This window comes from Oncorhynchus kisutch, linkage group LG18 (genome assembly GCF_002021735.2).
Source record: "Oncorhynchus kisutch isolate 150728-3 linkage group LG18, Okis_V2, whole genome shotgun sequence".
NCBI lineage: Eukaryota > Metazoa > Chordata > Actinopteri > Salmoniformes > Salmonidae > Oncorhynchus > Oncorhynchus kisutch.
Genome location: NC_034191.2, coordinates 28,581,762 through 28,596,962, shown reverse-complemented (window position 1 = coordinate 28,596,962; position 15,201 = coordinate 28,581,762). Strand labels below are relative to the sequence as shown.

Below are 15,201 nucleotides of genomic sequence, written 5' to 3'. Positions count from 1 at the left end.
CCATTTGGCATTTTAGGAGAAGTACTGCTAATATGATATCGCTGCATTAGACTCTGAACCTGACTTTATTCCAGATGTCATCCAGATTAAACGACTCGTGCTATTGGGACAATAGAATGCCTTCAGGATTCATGTTGGCATTCAAGCCAACCTTCTCGATTATATTCAGAAAATATTGAAAACAAAAACAAATTCAGCAGAACTGTACCATACTCTTAATTGATGTGTATGGTAATAGGCTTCCAGGTAATACATTCATTGATTCATTGATTAATGACCATGAAAAGTATTTAATTTATGCATCAATGTATTATTTATGTAAATGTCATCACTTCACATTACAGTTAGTCATTGCAATTACAATACTATGATACTGTAATCCTCACAAAGAGCTGCTGCAATAGTCCATAATCACAGTTGACTTCATTCAATACTTAGATCTGCAAAAACATCCCCGTCAACAGCGCAAGTATATATACACTGGCACAGCAAGACAGAAAAACAAAACCCACAGCCAACAATCTTTAAGAATTAAGACTCCCTTTCAAGCCCCAATGTCACAAAAATGTTCAAACAGGACATGAACATTCATTTAGATAAAGCAGTCCTTATCAAACAATACAAAGACAATACAAAGCAGTCAATGTCACACATTACTTAAAAAGTTAAATATCAATTCAAATGTTAGCAACCATAGACTCTCCTTTTAGAGACCCGACCTTAAAATGGATTCAGTTCCAGCAGTGTGATGATACCACAACCCTGATTCGAGAAGAACAGAGGAGAAAATACTACTTTAAGACCCAAACACCAATAAAGTCCCTCTTTCTTTGCTGAGCTCAAGCATTAAAGAGTAACCAAGCAACAAGTGACAATCAAGGGAAATGACAGATAGCTTTACACTTCAGTTTGTCTCCAAGTTCCTTCATTAGTAGTATATTGCACAGTTTTAATAGTTTGTTATGGACTTGTTGAGTCACAGAAAGAGTGCAGTACAGAAAATGTTGAAACCCATTACCCCATTCATATAACTGTCCACATTTTCTCCTGCTCTGACATAGGGACTAGACCTCCTTTGGGTTACCGTAGCACAACATTGGTTAATTATCTGAATAATGTTTGCCAAAATAAATCCTGCCAGGGAAGTCGCATAAGCATCGATGCTAAAAGGCCAACTTGCATTCTACTGTATATGAGACCAGACAATGAAAAAAAAAGAGAGAAAATGACACCATTTATAAAGTATAATTTTACAATACATTATGATACAGAATAGTCTTTACTGTGTCAAGCCTTGAATTTGTACAAACTAGCAGATTTGCACTTCTTCACCACCGCAAAGAGCACAGAGTACCTCTGAGAGAGAAAGAGAGAGAATAAAAGGCAAATAAATAAAGATGATTCCAGTGAATTCTGAGGTCTCTCCCTCTGTGATCTCTGTATTCGCAGCCCAAGGTGTGAGGCTGTGAGGTGTGTGGCGGAGAGCCCGGCTGTTGCACCTCGCCGGTGTTGATTACCTGGCGCCCATTGCCATGGCAGCGGTGTCTGCAGTTCAGAGCAGGTCGGGCAGAATGAGGCCCGGCGGTTTGGGCTCCACGCAGTTAATCCAGAAATTGGCACAGCTGGCGTGGTACTGGTGGCCCCCGTACGGCAGCTTGAAGTTGTCCGTCTCTGAGTTGAAAGCCTGGTGGAAGGGTCAAATAAGAGCGAAACGAGGGGGGATGTTAGTACAAGGTTCTACTGAATAGTTAATAAACAGATGAACTTGGCAGTAGCTCAGGCTAACAAATAGAAAGCAGTGGTAAAGATAAATCAACGATCAACAGGAACTAAATAATTGATCTATGAAAGTAATGGTAGAAGCAGGGATTTGTAGGTAGCTTAACCTGCATACAGTATCTCCACTGTGGCATATAAACAAGGGGTCAATGAAAACTGGTCCTTTGAAAATATGACTTGTGTTTGGCACAATGATCTGTTTACTGATCAATAAGACTGCTGCTCATTGCCTGTCCTCTTGACTGTTAGTTGAATATATTGAGATAGCTGAATGGCACTCCCACATAACATCTGAATATAGCCGTTGAGAAAATAAACTGAGTGAACTGAGAGGGGCAGAGAGCTGTTATGCGAGCTTGCATTTAGCTGAGCCCAACTGTAGCAGCAGGTTGGTGATGAGGAGGAGATGCTAATGTTTAAGAGTTTGCATCCCTGGTGAAATATCCGAACTGAAGCAAGAAAGAGAAATAAGTCATGTGTGGTGAATCATATCCTCCCACAGACAACAACCTAGAAACACACACATCATATAGTATACTCATACCTGTCCACCTGCTCACAAACCATTTATAGTACATTTACTATGCTGTGCACACCTGTTGTCTTTCTCACACACACTGACACACTCAGGTTTCACAGACACAATGTATTCTCCTTCCATCTTTTGCACGTCCTCCCACTTCTTTTGTCAAACCTGCATTTAGTCCGCCTGCCAAAGCCTGGAATGTTGGAGAGCGAGAGCGAGAAGAAAGGAGAGAACACAAAGGCATAACCCCTCGTCTCCACGTCCTCCCTCTCCTCCTCCTCACCCCCACCTCCACCTCCACAGTCCCAGCCTGCAGAACTGTAATGATGTGCAATTTACCCATCAAACATGATTGTGCCGACACATATAATGTGGTGAGACATAACAGAAGTAGAAAGTGCTGGAGAGAGGATATGCTTGGGAGAGTTAGACAATTTGAAAACCAAAATGAAAGGTCAGCATGATTAATCCTAGGTAACCTTTCTAACTGTAATCTAAAGGTTAATGACCCTCCATTAGGAAACCAAGACGACAGTGCTGCTCATGGTGCTACAGGGCTCCAGACTAGAAACACCACCTGTTAATGCAAGGGGCATCATGCCTAAAGAGGGAGGTTACAGTCTACTGCTGCTTAAGAGGCGGAAATAAGTGAAGCATACCCTTACCCTTAACCTCTTGTCATGGTCTTTAGCCAGTGCCTGTAAGTAGCATAAGAGGTGTCAGCATTTTCCTGGTTTCATGCATTGTCCTGAGTAAGCAAAGTGAAACTCTACAGTAACTGAGGATCAGTCCGTCAGTTTGCACAGAACGGAACGTTGGTACACCAAGGAGCTGAAAGAGCAACATTCCAAGAGCCCCAAAGTGAAAGAATCTAAAGTACCACCTTACGATCATCCATCTAATTTTCCAATAAACATCAAACAGGGATGGGCATCTTTCAAACAGGGATGGGTAGGATTCCAGACTCTGCAATAGATTTGAGAGAAATACTGTGCAGTCTGCAAAGCCATGGCATCCACTGCCAAGTAAACCTATTTGAATGTTATTGGCCTATTTCCAGATAAAGTCATAACCAAATTAAACAAACTGAAAAATAACTTAAAATCCTGGAGGTACAGTATATTTCAGAATCTGACATTTATGAATAATAATGCATCATACTGCATAAATTAGTATTGGGAAAAAATCCAAACCAGTACTTTTGGGAATGATTGCACTCATTAACATTTATCACTGACCAAAAATAGTAATACTTTATTAAACCCAAATTATCACTCAGAGAGTTTATAGCTTGTTGCAGTCGCCAAGTAATAAACTATGTTTAGATGCTACCTGTTGCTTAGCCTGACAGCAGATCTGTATGTGCTGTAACCAACTCCCTTGTCATTCGTTGTCATACCATACATGTTTGACATGACAACAAGCACATCAGAGGACTTGGCTGAAACCCAGGCTGATCTGCTACCAGGCTACATGGTGCTGCTGTTGCCCATCCCTGACTCAACATATGAGGGTGATTGGATGAAGAACATTGAGAAAGGTCTCCATTGGATAAGTTAAAACCCAGAACCCAGTCAGCAGTATCAAAGACCAACAGCCTAGGACCAGTCTCTCAATGGTGCCCATCATAGTATTATGCCAGTGATGCCGTCAACACCACACCTTTACTTGTAGTTGGAAGACAGACAGAAACTACCTGTACTCTGAAAGATAATAGTATTATCAGCTTCTGTATGAAAACGCTTTCTGTGATTTCATTATTCTCTGAGGGGATGTTATTCTCTGTTTGGCTTTTATGCTTTCTTACAAATGTTCCTCTGGACACAAGTTTAATTAAAAGGTGGCTTATTAATCTGATGTCAGGGGCAGGCTGAATAAAACTATTATTCAGCCTGACTCAGTTCACACGAAAGAGAGAGAGGAGAAAGAGCAAGAGAAAGATTGAGATGAACACAGAGAGTGTGAGAGAGAGATTGAGAAATACCCTAACCCTCAGCAGATTTCTTAGCACCTGCGCTCCCAGCTCCTGACTGATCTGATGCGTGAGCCACATCAGCTGCCTAAACTCAGCCATCCTCCCTCCGCCTCGCCTCATCAATCTATCTCTAGCTAAATGATGCAGGGGAACATTGCAAGAAACAATCAAAGCAATCTTGTCCTGCAGACTGTCCAGTCAAACAATACTATTAATGGACCCCAATATGACAAATAGTTACTGATGATCAGGGTTTGACAAGTGGAAAAGAAAGTGTCACAAACACATTTTAAGCCATAGCAGAACTCAAATGATGAAACAAATGAACACACAGATATGGATGAGTAATGTATAGACTTGTTGTTAGTAGCTGGTAAGAGGTGAAGTGAGAGGTGGCTGTCAGATGAAGGTTGAGCTACAAGCCTGTTATTGTCAGAGTAAAGCTGCATGCTTCACTGACCCTCCAGAAACCTTCCCACAATTCCCTCAGCTCAACCAGAGGTGCCAAAAGAACAACTTCACTCCTCTCACGTCCTGTCTGTCTGTCTGTCTCCTCCAACTCTTTTTATCTCCCTCTTTTTCTCCATCTCTCCCTTCCTGAATTGTTATCATCTTAACAGGTGTCATTTTATCATCATTGTTTCATCACCTTCTCTTCTAAGACTCATTTTGGAGGGATATTTGGTGAAATCGGATTGTCTGGTCATTTCTAACACATCTGTGCATCCATACAGTGCTGCTGCTGTCGGCACTGGCAGTGTCTCAAATAGCACTCTATTCCCTGTATAGTGCACTAGTTTTGACCAGGGCCCATTTTGTCTTTTGGGATGCAGTCAGTGTGAAGGGAGGGAGCTGAAAGGAGAAGAGTGTGCTGTCCTTTTGGCACCCCATCGCCTGTCTATCAGTGGAGAATTTGGCCCCCAGGCCCCCAGTAGCAGAGAGTGAAGTGAGATTCAGTTGACAGTTCACTGCCTCATCATACTCTTTTAAACAGACGTCCAATAGTTGTCTCTTCTTTGCTCTGCAAAATGTTCAAAGTCAAAGAAACGATCATTTAGTTATTATGCGTCAACCACTAGTTTAAAAACAACTCTCAAAAGGCAAAATGATTCATGGTTTATTCAGCTTGAGAAATTTGTTGGAACGGATTTATAATCAAATGTTTCAACAGTTGTTGGGTCCATCTGTTGAGGGATTGAGGGTGTGTTGGTTGGCAATCATGATTATGTGTTGACTGAGAATTACTGTATGCTTATTGTGTTGTGTGTCTGTACGTTTGTGTGTGTGTGTGTGTGTGTGTGTGTGTGTGTGTGTGTGTGTGTGTGTGTGTGTGTGTGTGTGTGTGTGCAGACCTTGCTGCGTGAGTCCACGTTGAGCAGGCACACCCCACAGGCCAGCTCCTTGGCGTTCTTGATGCCGTGTCTCAGGATACAGGAGGAGAAGTCCAGCGAGCTCTCATCAGGCTGTACAGAGAAACACACAACATTACACAAGGAGAAACACACACAGGCGAACGTACTCAAACACACACACACACACTTTATTTGAATCCACAAATTGCATTACATTCAAGAAGGATTCAAAACATTTCAAAGGTCTTTGTGTGCATGGACACTTAAGGATACAGAAAGCCCCTTCTCATAACAGCTGAAACAGAGCAGTACCTAGCCAATTACTTTGCCTTCGGCTGGCCTGCAACCTGGAGGCCATGTACTGTAAGCCTATGTTTGTGACCGAGACACACACAGAGTGGTAGTTTACGCCCTGTGTGGAGGTGCTGGCAGATTGGTCACCTGATCATAGGACTCCGCTGTGGGGCACACGATGTTGCTACGCCTCACATCAACAACTTCACAAAACACTGCATGAAACGAGGGATCTACAGTTCTGATTTTTGAGGAAATGTACCATATTTGCAAGGATTTTATAAGGGTGCCAACCAATTTACATTTAAAAAATAAGTTGTATATTTAAGCAATAAGGCTCGGGGTGGTGTGGTATATGGCCAATATAACATGGCTAAGGGCTGTTCTTAGGCACGACACAATGCATTCAAAGCTCGAACAACCTGGTTTACAATACCTAGATACAGACCACTGTAACTGTACATGTGTAGCAGCTTCCTCTCCAACACTGAGCTACAGAACAATAGCTCGAAGGAAGAGACATGTCTCTATTCATTCATTAACCAGCTAAATGAACTGAAGTAGAAATATGTCTTTAATCTGGGAAATGAAAGTAAATACAGTCCATTAGTCTGTTGGCAGCAGAGCTGTGTGAACAAGTGAGTGTGCCCAGGCATCCATCCATCCATCCATCCATCTCTCTCTCTCAAAAGGCAGCTGCAGGTCTACGGTCTGAGATAACGTAGCGTTACTACTCACTCACTCACTGACCGTCTCCCTCCACCTCCCTCTGTCCCTCTCAGCTAATTCTCTCTCTTTCTGTACTGACATTATCTCCAGTAAGGAGATGGCCAGCCTGTATTATCTGCTGGCATTTGAGAAGCAATGTCATTCATTGGGCTGGCTGCAGAGGATAAGGCCAGCACATGTCCTCTCTGCCTCTGTTCTCAACACATCACTACAGCCTACAACAAACAGCTCTACACTCCCCGTCCCACAGCTACACACACTAACAGATACCAGCATAGGGTTTGGTTTCGTACACTATCAAGGTTTCATTGATAATCCTACTAGGCAGTCCTTATCCACTCAACATTTCATCAGGAACATTTTCTAGACAAAGTTGTTACAATCAAGTGTAATTTTCTCAGGTCTGTGTGTAGCCTAACCAACTGCATTTTAGGAAGGGAGGTCTGTGAGTGTGTGTGTGGTGACTGTACTGTGTGCGTGGGTCTGTGTGTGTGTGTGTGTGTGTCTGTACTGTATCGTGTGTGTTTCTTACCGCCAGGTTGGCCAGGGACATGAAGCCCATGAGGTTGTTCCAGACGCGGCTGATGTCCTTCAGCAGCTGCTGCAGCTTCTCGGAACACACGGCTGTGGCCTTGATACCCAGCTCCACACGCTTGGTCACGCGGTACACCTCCACCACACCTGCCACATAAACACACTTAGACAATAAGACAACACCCCTGTTCCCAGTTCTCTCCCACAGCCAGCTCCAACATAAGCCAAATATAGACAGTGAGAAGGACAATGAAAACAGCTAACATGTCTACACTCCCCTATGTTGAAACCTCCTCTGAAGTTGGATCATTAGACCAACCTGACATAATGTTGGCTGTAACACTACCCTCCCTGGGGATTGAAGGGTTAACATGTTGTTGTTCTCCGTTGAGAGGTCAAAGGTTTATAATGGTGTGTTTTTGGAAGAAGACTCATTGGTGGTACACTGTGTTCTGTTCTCAGCCCCTCACAACGGTATGGGTGCCTGTCCCACTCTCACCACTCATTAAAAAGACACCCTGCTGTCTGTCTGGTCAGATACACACTCCTGTGCATCCCAAATGGCACCCTATTCCTACTCTGCCTATGACCAGAGCCCTATAGGACAAAAGGAATAAGGTGACATTTGAGACACATCCACAGTCTGTCAGGCCGAGCGAAGACAAGCCCCCACTACCCCACTAGGTTCCACAGTCCGTCAGGCCGAGTGAAGACAAGCCCCCACTAGGTTCCACAGTCCGTCAGGCCGAGCGAAGACAAGCCCCCACTAGGATCCACAGTCCGTCAGGCCGAGCGAAGACAAGCCCCCACTAGGATAAACAGTCTGTCAGGCCGAGCGAAGACAAGCCCCCACTAGGATCCACAGTCCGTCAGGCCGAGCGAAGACAAGCCCCCACTAGGATCAACAGTCGGTCAGGCCGAGCGAAGACAAGCCCCCACTAGGATCCACAGTCCGTCAGGCCGAGCGAAGACAAGCCCCCACTAGGATCCACAGTCCGTCAGGCCGAGCGAAGACAAGCCCCCACTAGGATCCACAGTCCGTCAGGCCGAGCGAAGACAAGCCCCCACTAGGATCCACAGTCCGTCAGGCCGAGCGAAGACAAGCCCCCACTAGGATCCACAGTCCATCAGGCCGAGCGAAGACAAGCCCCCACTAGGATCCACAGTCTGTCAGGCCGAGCGAAGACAAGCCCCCACTAGGATCCACAGTCCGTCAGGCCGAGCGAAGACAAGCCCCCACTAGGATCAACAGTCTGTCAGGCCGAGCTAAGACAAGCCCCCACTAGGATCAACAGTCTGTCAGGCCGAGAAAAGACAAGCCCCCACTAGTATCCATAGGCAACACTGGAGCGCTGAATAAATCTCTCAGAGGGGATCAGGCAGAGTTTGGGGTTCTAGCTGAAGACTGTTGGACCTTGTTTAACAAGCTCAGGACCTCTGTCTGTGTCTCTCACCCAGTAGGTAATCCATGCCCTGAGCAGACTGGATGACCTCAGTGCAAACAGTAGAGCAGCTGATGCTGTTTAGGGTGTTGTTGGCTTTAATGATGACCTGGGGACAGAGACAGACAGCAGAATGGGTTAGGGTTACACACAAACACACACGCTCAGATATGGCAAAACATATATGGCACACTATCTTACCTGTACAGCACTCTCCAGACACCTCTGCCACTCATATGCATAGCGCTCACTCTCCTGAAACAACATGCTATAGTTGTTAGAAAGAGTTCAGATATGAGAAGACATTTACACATTTCCATAAAGACACTTACATAAATACAAAAAAAAACTAATAAACTTATTAAGGCCAAAGCCTCTCTGTGGTTTGCTATTGAAATCAATGTCTACTGAACTTCTAAACACTCTACAGAGCATCTGGATAATTGGCAAATGTAGTTAACATGTCTGGGATAGAGTGACTGTGTGTCTCACCTCCACCTCCCCAGTCAGGTCCTTGTACTTGTCTCTGATGACGGGCAGGGCAGGCTTCTTCTCACTCAGGGTGCTGGAGCGGTCTCTGAAGGGCTGCTCCGGGGCCGGGGAGGGGGGCGAGCGCCCAATCTCCTTCTCCCCCAAACTGTGGCTACGCTTGTGGGAGCCTGAGGCAAGGAGAAGAGGAGAGAGTGTCTTGATACGTACATAAATAATATATACAGGCAATGTCTGGCATAGATACAGTACATTCAAATGCCCTTTTAATGGCCACTTCTACCAACCCAGAGATGTTGGCTAATTCCAGATATGCACCTGTTTGTTTACTATGGCATAATTGGGACTTTTTACTGAGCTCATTTTCTGTTGTGGCTAATTCCTTCCGGACAAGGACACAGACGTCAAAACACTTCATTTACAACAAATGATAATTATGTACAAAATAGCGCCACGGCAACCAATGCAAGTATGAATAATTCATGATGGCTCACTCACTTACACAGACAGACACACACAGAAAAAAACAGACAGACACACACAGAAAAAAACAGACAGACACATGAAAAAAGACACACAGTCACAAGCCACAGGGGCTCTCTCTCTGTTTGTGTGTGTGTGTGTGTGTGTGAGAGAGAGAGAACAAGGTAATCACCCCCTGCGGAGACATGCATCATCCTCCCCACAGCATGACAGCACTAATACATTCCCCCATTACCTCACACTGATCAGATTACCATTCAATAAGGACAGAAGAATAACAAGTAAAAAGTAATTAGGGTTAACACTGGGAGAGAAATCATTGAGGCAAATGAGCCTTTATCACTTTGGAGGTAGGAATCGCTAATTAACTATGCATGAAACATAACACCGGAAAACAGCAGTAAAAAATGAACACACAAGGAGTGAATACGGTTAATTTCGTCTGGGCATTGATTTTCTGGGCTGTGCTGTTAATTAATCTCATTTGCCTGTGTTGTGTACCAAGGATGTGTTTTACAGTCTCTGGGCTGTAGTCACAACACTGCCATCTATTGTCTGACAGCGGAACTGCACTGAGCTGCCAGAGTAGCCACAGAGCTCCAATACGAGGTGATGAAAGTCCTGCTATGTCACATCACAGCCAGCTGATCTGATGCACACCACTACATCAGAACTAGAAGGCATGGAGTAACTGGACACAATATACCACCATCTACTTACTGAGGATCAGAAAATGTACGTATATCTACAGAAAATAAATCAACAAGAGGAGAGACAGAGTACAGGTCAGATAGCTCACCTTGTACAGAGAGGTCAAAGGTGGCCAGTTCACTCTTGATCATCTCTTCACTGGACTTGACCTTGGTCTGAGAGCTGGCCTTCAAAAAGTCAGACTTCCCAAACTTGGCCTTGTCCCCCTGAAAGGCCTTGAACTCATCCGGTGCCTCGTTCAGGTTCCCCTCGGAGCCCGGCTCGGCCGCTGCCGCGGGGGAGTCTGACTTCACTGACACCGTGCTGGCAAAGTCCCCAAAGTCATCATTCTCATCCCCACCCAAACCTTCCGGCTCACAAGAGCCAAAGTCAGCGAAGGCCTCAAACTTGCTGTCGGTCGACACACTATCCTCTGTTGAGAAGGTGGTGATCTTAGTCTGGGCGATGTGTGTGATGGGGATGTTCTCTGTGCTGCCGAACGACGTCTCCTTCCTGTGGACTACGTCTGAGGGGAGAGAGGAGGAAACACCAACACCGTCCAGGCCCAGATGCTTCTTGGCCTGATCCTGAGCGGACAGGCATTCCTCTCTTTCTGACCAATCATAGCTGGCCACGCTGCTGACTGCTGACGTTCCGAAGGGGTTCAACTTTATGTCGTCTCCTTCTGTAATGACAACAAAAAATACACACTGGTACCTCTAAGTGGGAAAAGCATAAGGTGCTGAAATGATAGCTACTACTCAGTCAGCCATGATAAAGTGAAAAGGCATTTGGGCAAGCTATGATATGTTATATGAAAAATACTTACTGTGGAAGCCATATTCTGTGTCTGACGCTGAATGTGTGTTGACTTACAAGCAGCTTTACTTTGCTCAGAGTACCACCTCATCTCCCCTACATTGTAACAGCAAGATCAAATGCACTGCATTTAATCTTGTGCTACACTATAGTGTGTGTAAGGGTTCACTTACTAGGATGTGATCACCAGCTTAAAGGAGGGATAAAATGCCGAAATTGATCGGGTTCTAAAAATATGTTTTTCACCAGTCTATTTCCAATTGGTGACATAGATGACAGATAATATAGGGGTACAACATACGTTCGTTGCTCCCATACAGATACAGTGAAATATTAGTTTGGATAATAGCAATAGGTTGAAAACCTCTACAGGATCCCCCCGCGGGATGGTTGAGCTAACGTAGGCTAATTAGCGTGAGGTTATAAGTAACAACAACATTTACCAGGACATATCTGATGTGGGCCTAAAGCTTAAATTCATTGTTAATCTAACTGCACTGTCCAATTTACAGTAGATATTACAATGAAAGAATACCATGCTACTGTTTGAGGAGAATGCACAGTTATGACCTTGAAAATGTATTAATAAACCAATTAGGCACTTTTGGGTAGTCTTACAACATTTCGAACAGAAATACAATGGTTCATTGAATCAGTCTAAAACTTTGCACATACATCTAGTGGCCAAAATCTAAACTGCACCTAACCTGGAATAGTACATTATGGCCTTTCTCTTGCATTTCAAAGATTTCAAAAAACACTATGTTTTCTTTGTATTATCTTTTACCAGATCTAGTTTGTTATATTCTCCCACATTCATTTCACATTTCCACAAACGTTTCAAATGGTATCAAGAATATGCATATCCTTGCTTCAGGTCCTGAGCTACAGGCAGTTAGATTAGGGTATGTCATTTTAGGCGAAAATTTAAAAAAAGGGTTTGATCCTTAAATTAAAGGGATACTTTGGGATTTTGGCAATGCGGCCCTTTATATACTTCCCCAGAATCAGATGAACTTGTATGTGTCAGTGTCCAGTATGAAGGAAGTTAGAGGTAGTTTTGTGAGCCAATACTAACTAGCGTTAGCACAACGTCTGGAAGTCTATGGGTATCTGCTAGCATAAATTAACCAAGGGTTGTGTTAGCTGTCCTCTGATCCAAAGGAAATAGATGTCCTGTCAGGGTTGGCTGCTGGGGTTGTGAGGTAGATTGGAGATCTGACAGTTCTGAGGCAGATAAGACAGGATAGGACGAGGCCCTGCTGTAGAACACCTCTCTAGTGTTTTCTCTAGGTGTGTGACAATACTGTAGCACAATCTATTAGGAGCAGACAGTTCTGCTAACATGATGATACAAAATGACATCCGTTTCATGACAGATTGCCATGGCAACCTCAGTAGTGGAGTGGAGCCGTTCTGTCTCTGTATTGATTGTCTACCCCACAAACTGTGTTGTACAAGCAGAACACTGTTCAATTCATAATATATCTGGCAGGAATTGTATAACTACCGGTAACATAAACAAGCACATATTCTTACAAGTGCTCACACAGTCACACACTCAAACACTCAGAGATACACACTCCTACTAAGATACAGTATAACCTGCAGGAATGTGTGGACCCCAGTCAGCGTTGCCTCATGCGTGACAGAACCCTTGCACGCAAAAAAGCAATTTGTGAAATTGACAAGGAGCTAGTGTAGTAGTAAGCCTAATGTAGCTAAACATTATCTGGCCTCTGAGGATAGGAAAGGGAGAAAATAAGACGGTACGCATTTCAGCAATACCAATAGTAATATTTATTACGACAACATGGGTTAAGAGAGCGAGAAAGATCACAAAAGACTCTGAGAGAGGTCTATTGTTACAAGAGGTTTGCCAAACTAACACTTGTAAAAGTATATTTGAATCATTTAGAACACAAGGGCATGCAGTCAGAAAAGAAGAAGAAAAACAAACTGAGAAAACGGTAAAAGAAAGAAACCCCCCAGAAGAATATAGCTGCAGAAAGCAGAATGAGAAGGCACAGTCACAGACTAAAATGAGTAAATCTCGGTAGAAGAAGACACACTGTAGTTGTACTAACAGGGTGGAAAGCAACAGGTTGATTGATAGAAAGATAATTGAATACAGAACACTTGAAAAAGCCAAGGTGAGGTTCAAGGCAGGAGAGTGATTAACCCTTTGAGGACCTGAACGCTTCTCTACTATTCTCGCCATGATAGAAACTCAAATGTCAACGGCAGACTTTAGAGATCAAATAAATACCGGTAAGGGTTTTGTCATTTTTAAATCCAAACTTTGTGTCCTACTACATAATGACAACATCATATAAATAGGATACATTTCTACAGTCTACTACATCCAATAGGACTCAGAGGCATTACATTGCCTTACATTCTATTTCTGAGAAGTTGGAGGAGAGGTATGGATCACCAAATCCATTGTTTAGCACATGTACATTACCATTCACAAGTTTTGGGTCACTTAGAAATGTCCTTGTTTTTAAAGAAAAGCACATTTTTTGTCCATTTAAAATAACATCAAATTGATCAGAAATACAGTGTAGACATTGTTAATGTTGTAAATTACTATTGTAGCTGGAAACAGCAGACCTTTAATGGAATATCTACATTGGCGTACAGAGGCCCATTATCAGCAACCATCACTCCTGTGTTCCAATGGCATGCTGTATTAGCTAATCCAAGATTTATCCTTTTAAAAGGCTAATTGATCATTAGAAAACCCTTTTGCAATTATGTTAGCACAGCTGAAAACTGTTGTTCTAATTAAGACGCAATAAAACTGTTGTACTGATTTAATGAAGCAATAAAACTGTCCTTCTTTAGACTAGTTGAGTATCTGGAGCATCAGCTCCAACAGGCTCAAAAGGGCCAGAAAAAAAGAACTTTCTTCTGAAACTCGTCAGTCTGTTCTTGTTCTGAGAAATTAAGGCTATTCCATGCGAGAAATTGCCAAGAAACTGAAGATCACATACAACGCTGTGTACTACTCTCTTCACAGAACAGCGAGTTTGAGAAGAAAGTTCTTTGTTTCTGGCCATTTTGAGCCTGTAATCAAACCCACAAATGCTGATGCTCCAGATACTCAATTAGTCTAAAGAAGGACAGTTTTATTGCTTCATTAGTTTTCAGCTGTGCTAACATAATTGCAAAAGGGTTTTCTAATGATCAATTAGCCTTTTAAAATGCTAAACTTGGATTACTTAACACAACGTGCCATTGGAAGGAGTGATGGTTGCTGATTATGGGCTTCTGTACGCCTATGTAGATATTCAATTTTTAAAAATCTGCCATTTCCATCTACAATAGTCATTTACAACATTAACTATGTCTACACTGTATTTCTGATCAGTTTGATGTTATTTTAAATGGACAAAAAAATTGCCTTTTCATTCAAAAACAAGGACATTTCTAAGTTACCCCAAACATTTGAACGGTGGTGTGTGTAAACTTGTCAAGTGATCCAACTACATTTTTCTCCAATATGATTCTTCATAAAACCATTCTGCTCAAGCTCTCAAAGGGTTAAAGAAACAAAGCAGGCTATCTTACCACAAGACCTCAGAAAGGTTCTTCATCTTGTCCAATCACAGGTGACAAAATAGATTTAAAGAGACAGTATCATTTTTCTCTTGCTACCTATTAGTTCAACGCTCCTGTGTACAAGCTCTTAATAAGACTCATTCAATAACTAACAGCAAGACAGGGTTTCTCAAGATAATAATCCATATTTGATTCTGAACCAATCTAAAATATTTTCCATAACTAGGCTATCCTCATAAATACATTTAATCTTCAAATAGTTTACACAACACAGTTTAAAACAATATCAGGAAGTCTATCTAGTTTGAAAATAAATAAGAATTCATTTTCCTGTAATAAAAATACACTATTAAATCTGTATACATTTAAATTTTCTTTAATAAAAACAGCTAGTAACACTGTTAAGCAGAAAAATGGCATCCTATAATATGTTCTTGTCAATTTCACAAATTGAACAGGCAGGCACACTGCAGCAAAAAAGCAAGGCAGGGAGGGTATCACTAACTTCAGTGTGTTCTCAAG

The 15,201-nt window shown here is 42.8% G+C and overlaps 1 protein-coding gene across 16 annotated transcripts in view; it reads right to left on the bottom strand.

Moving 5' to 3' along the window:
• Positions 1–270: 270 nt before the first annotated feature.
• The window catches only part of LOC109909430 (synergin gamma), a 40,581-nt gene continuing 25,650 nt past the window's right edge, over positions 271–15,201 (bottom strand). For 7 of the 16 annotated variants that reach the window (XM_031795722.1, XM_031795724.1, XM_020508472.2 and 4 more), the window contains 9 exons: positions 10,403–10,978; positions 9,124–9,290; positions 8,833–8,886; positions 8,644–8,740; positions 7,188–7,336; positions 5,633–5,743; positions 5,263–5,301; positions 2,971–3,003; positions 271–1,684 (listed from right to left, as the gene is read on the bottom strand). In XM_031795722.1, the coding sequence (XP_031651582.1) occupies positions 1,553–1,684; positions 2,971–3,003; positions 5,263–5,301; positions 5,633–5,743; positions 7,188–7,336; positions 8,644–8,740; positions 8,833–8,886; positions 9,124–9,290; positions 10,403–10,978 (1,358 nt within the window). In that variant the 3' untranslated portion in view covers positions 271–1,552. The remainder of the gene's footprint in view (positions 1,685–2,970; positions 3,004–5,262; positions 5,302–5,632; positions 5,744–7,187; positions 7,337–8,643; positions 8,741–8,832; positions 8,887–9,123; positions 9,291–10,402; positions 10,979–15,201) is intronic. The other 9 variants (XM_031795727.1, XM_031795729.1, XM_031795733.1 and 6 more) reach the window with 7 other exon arrangements.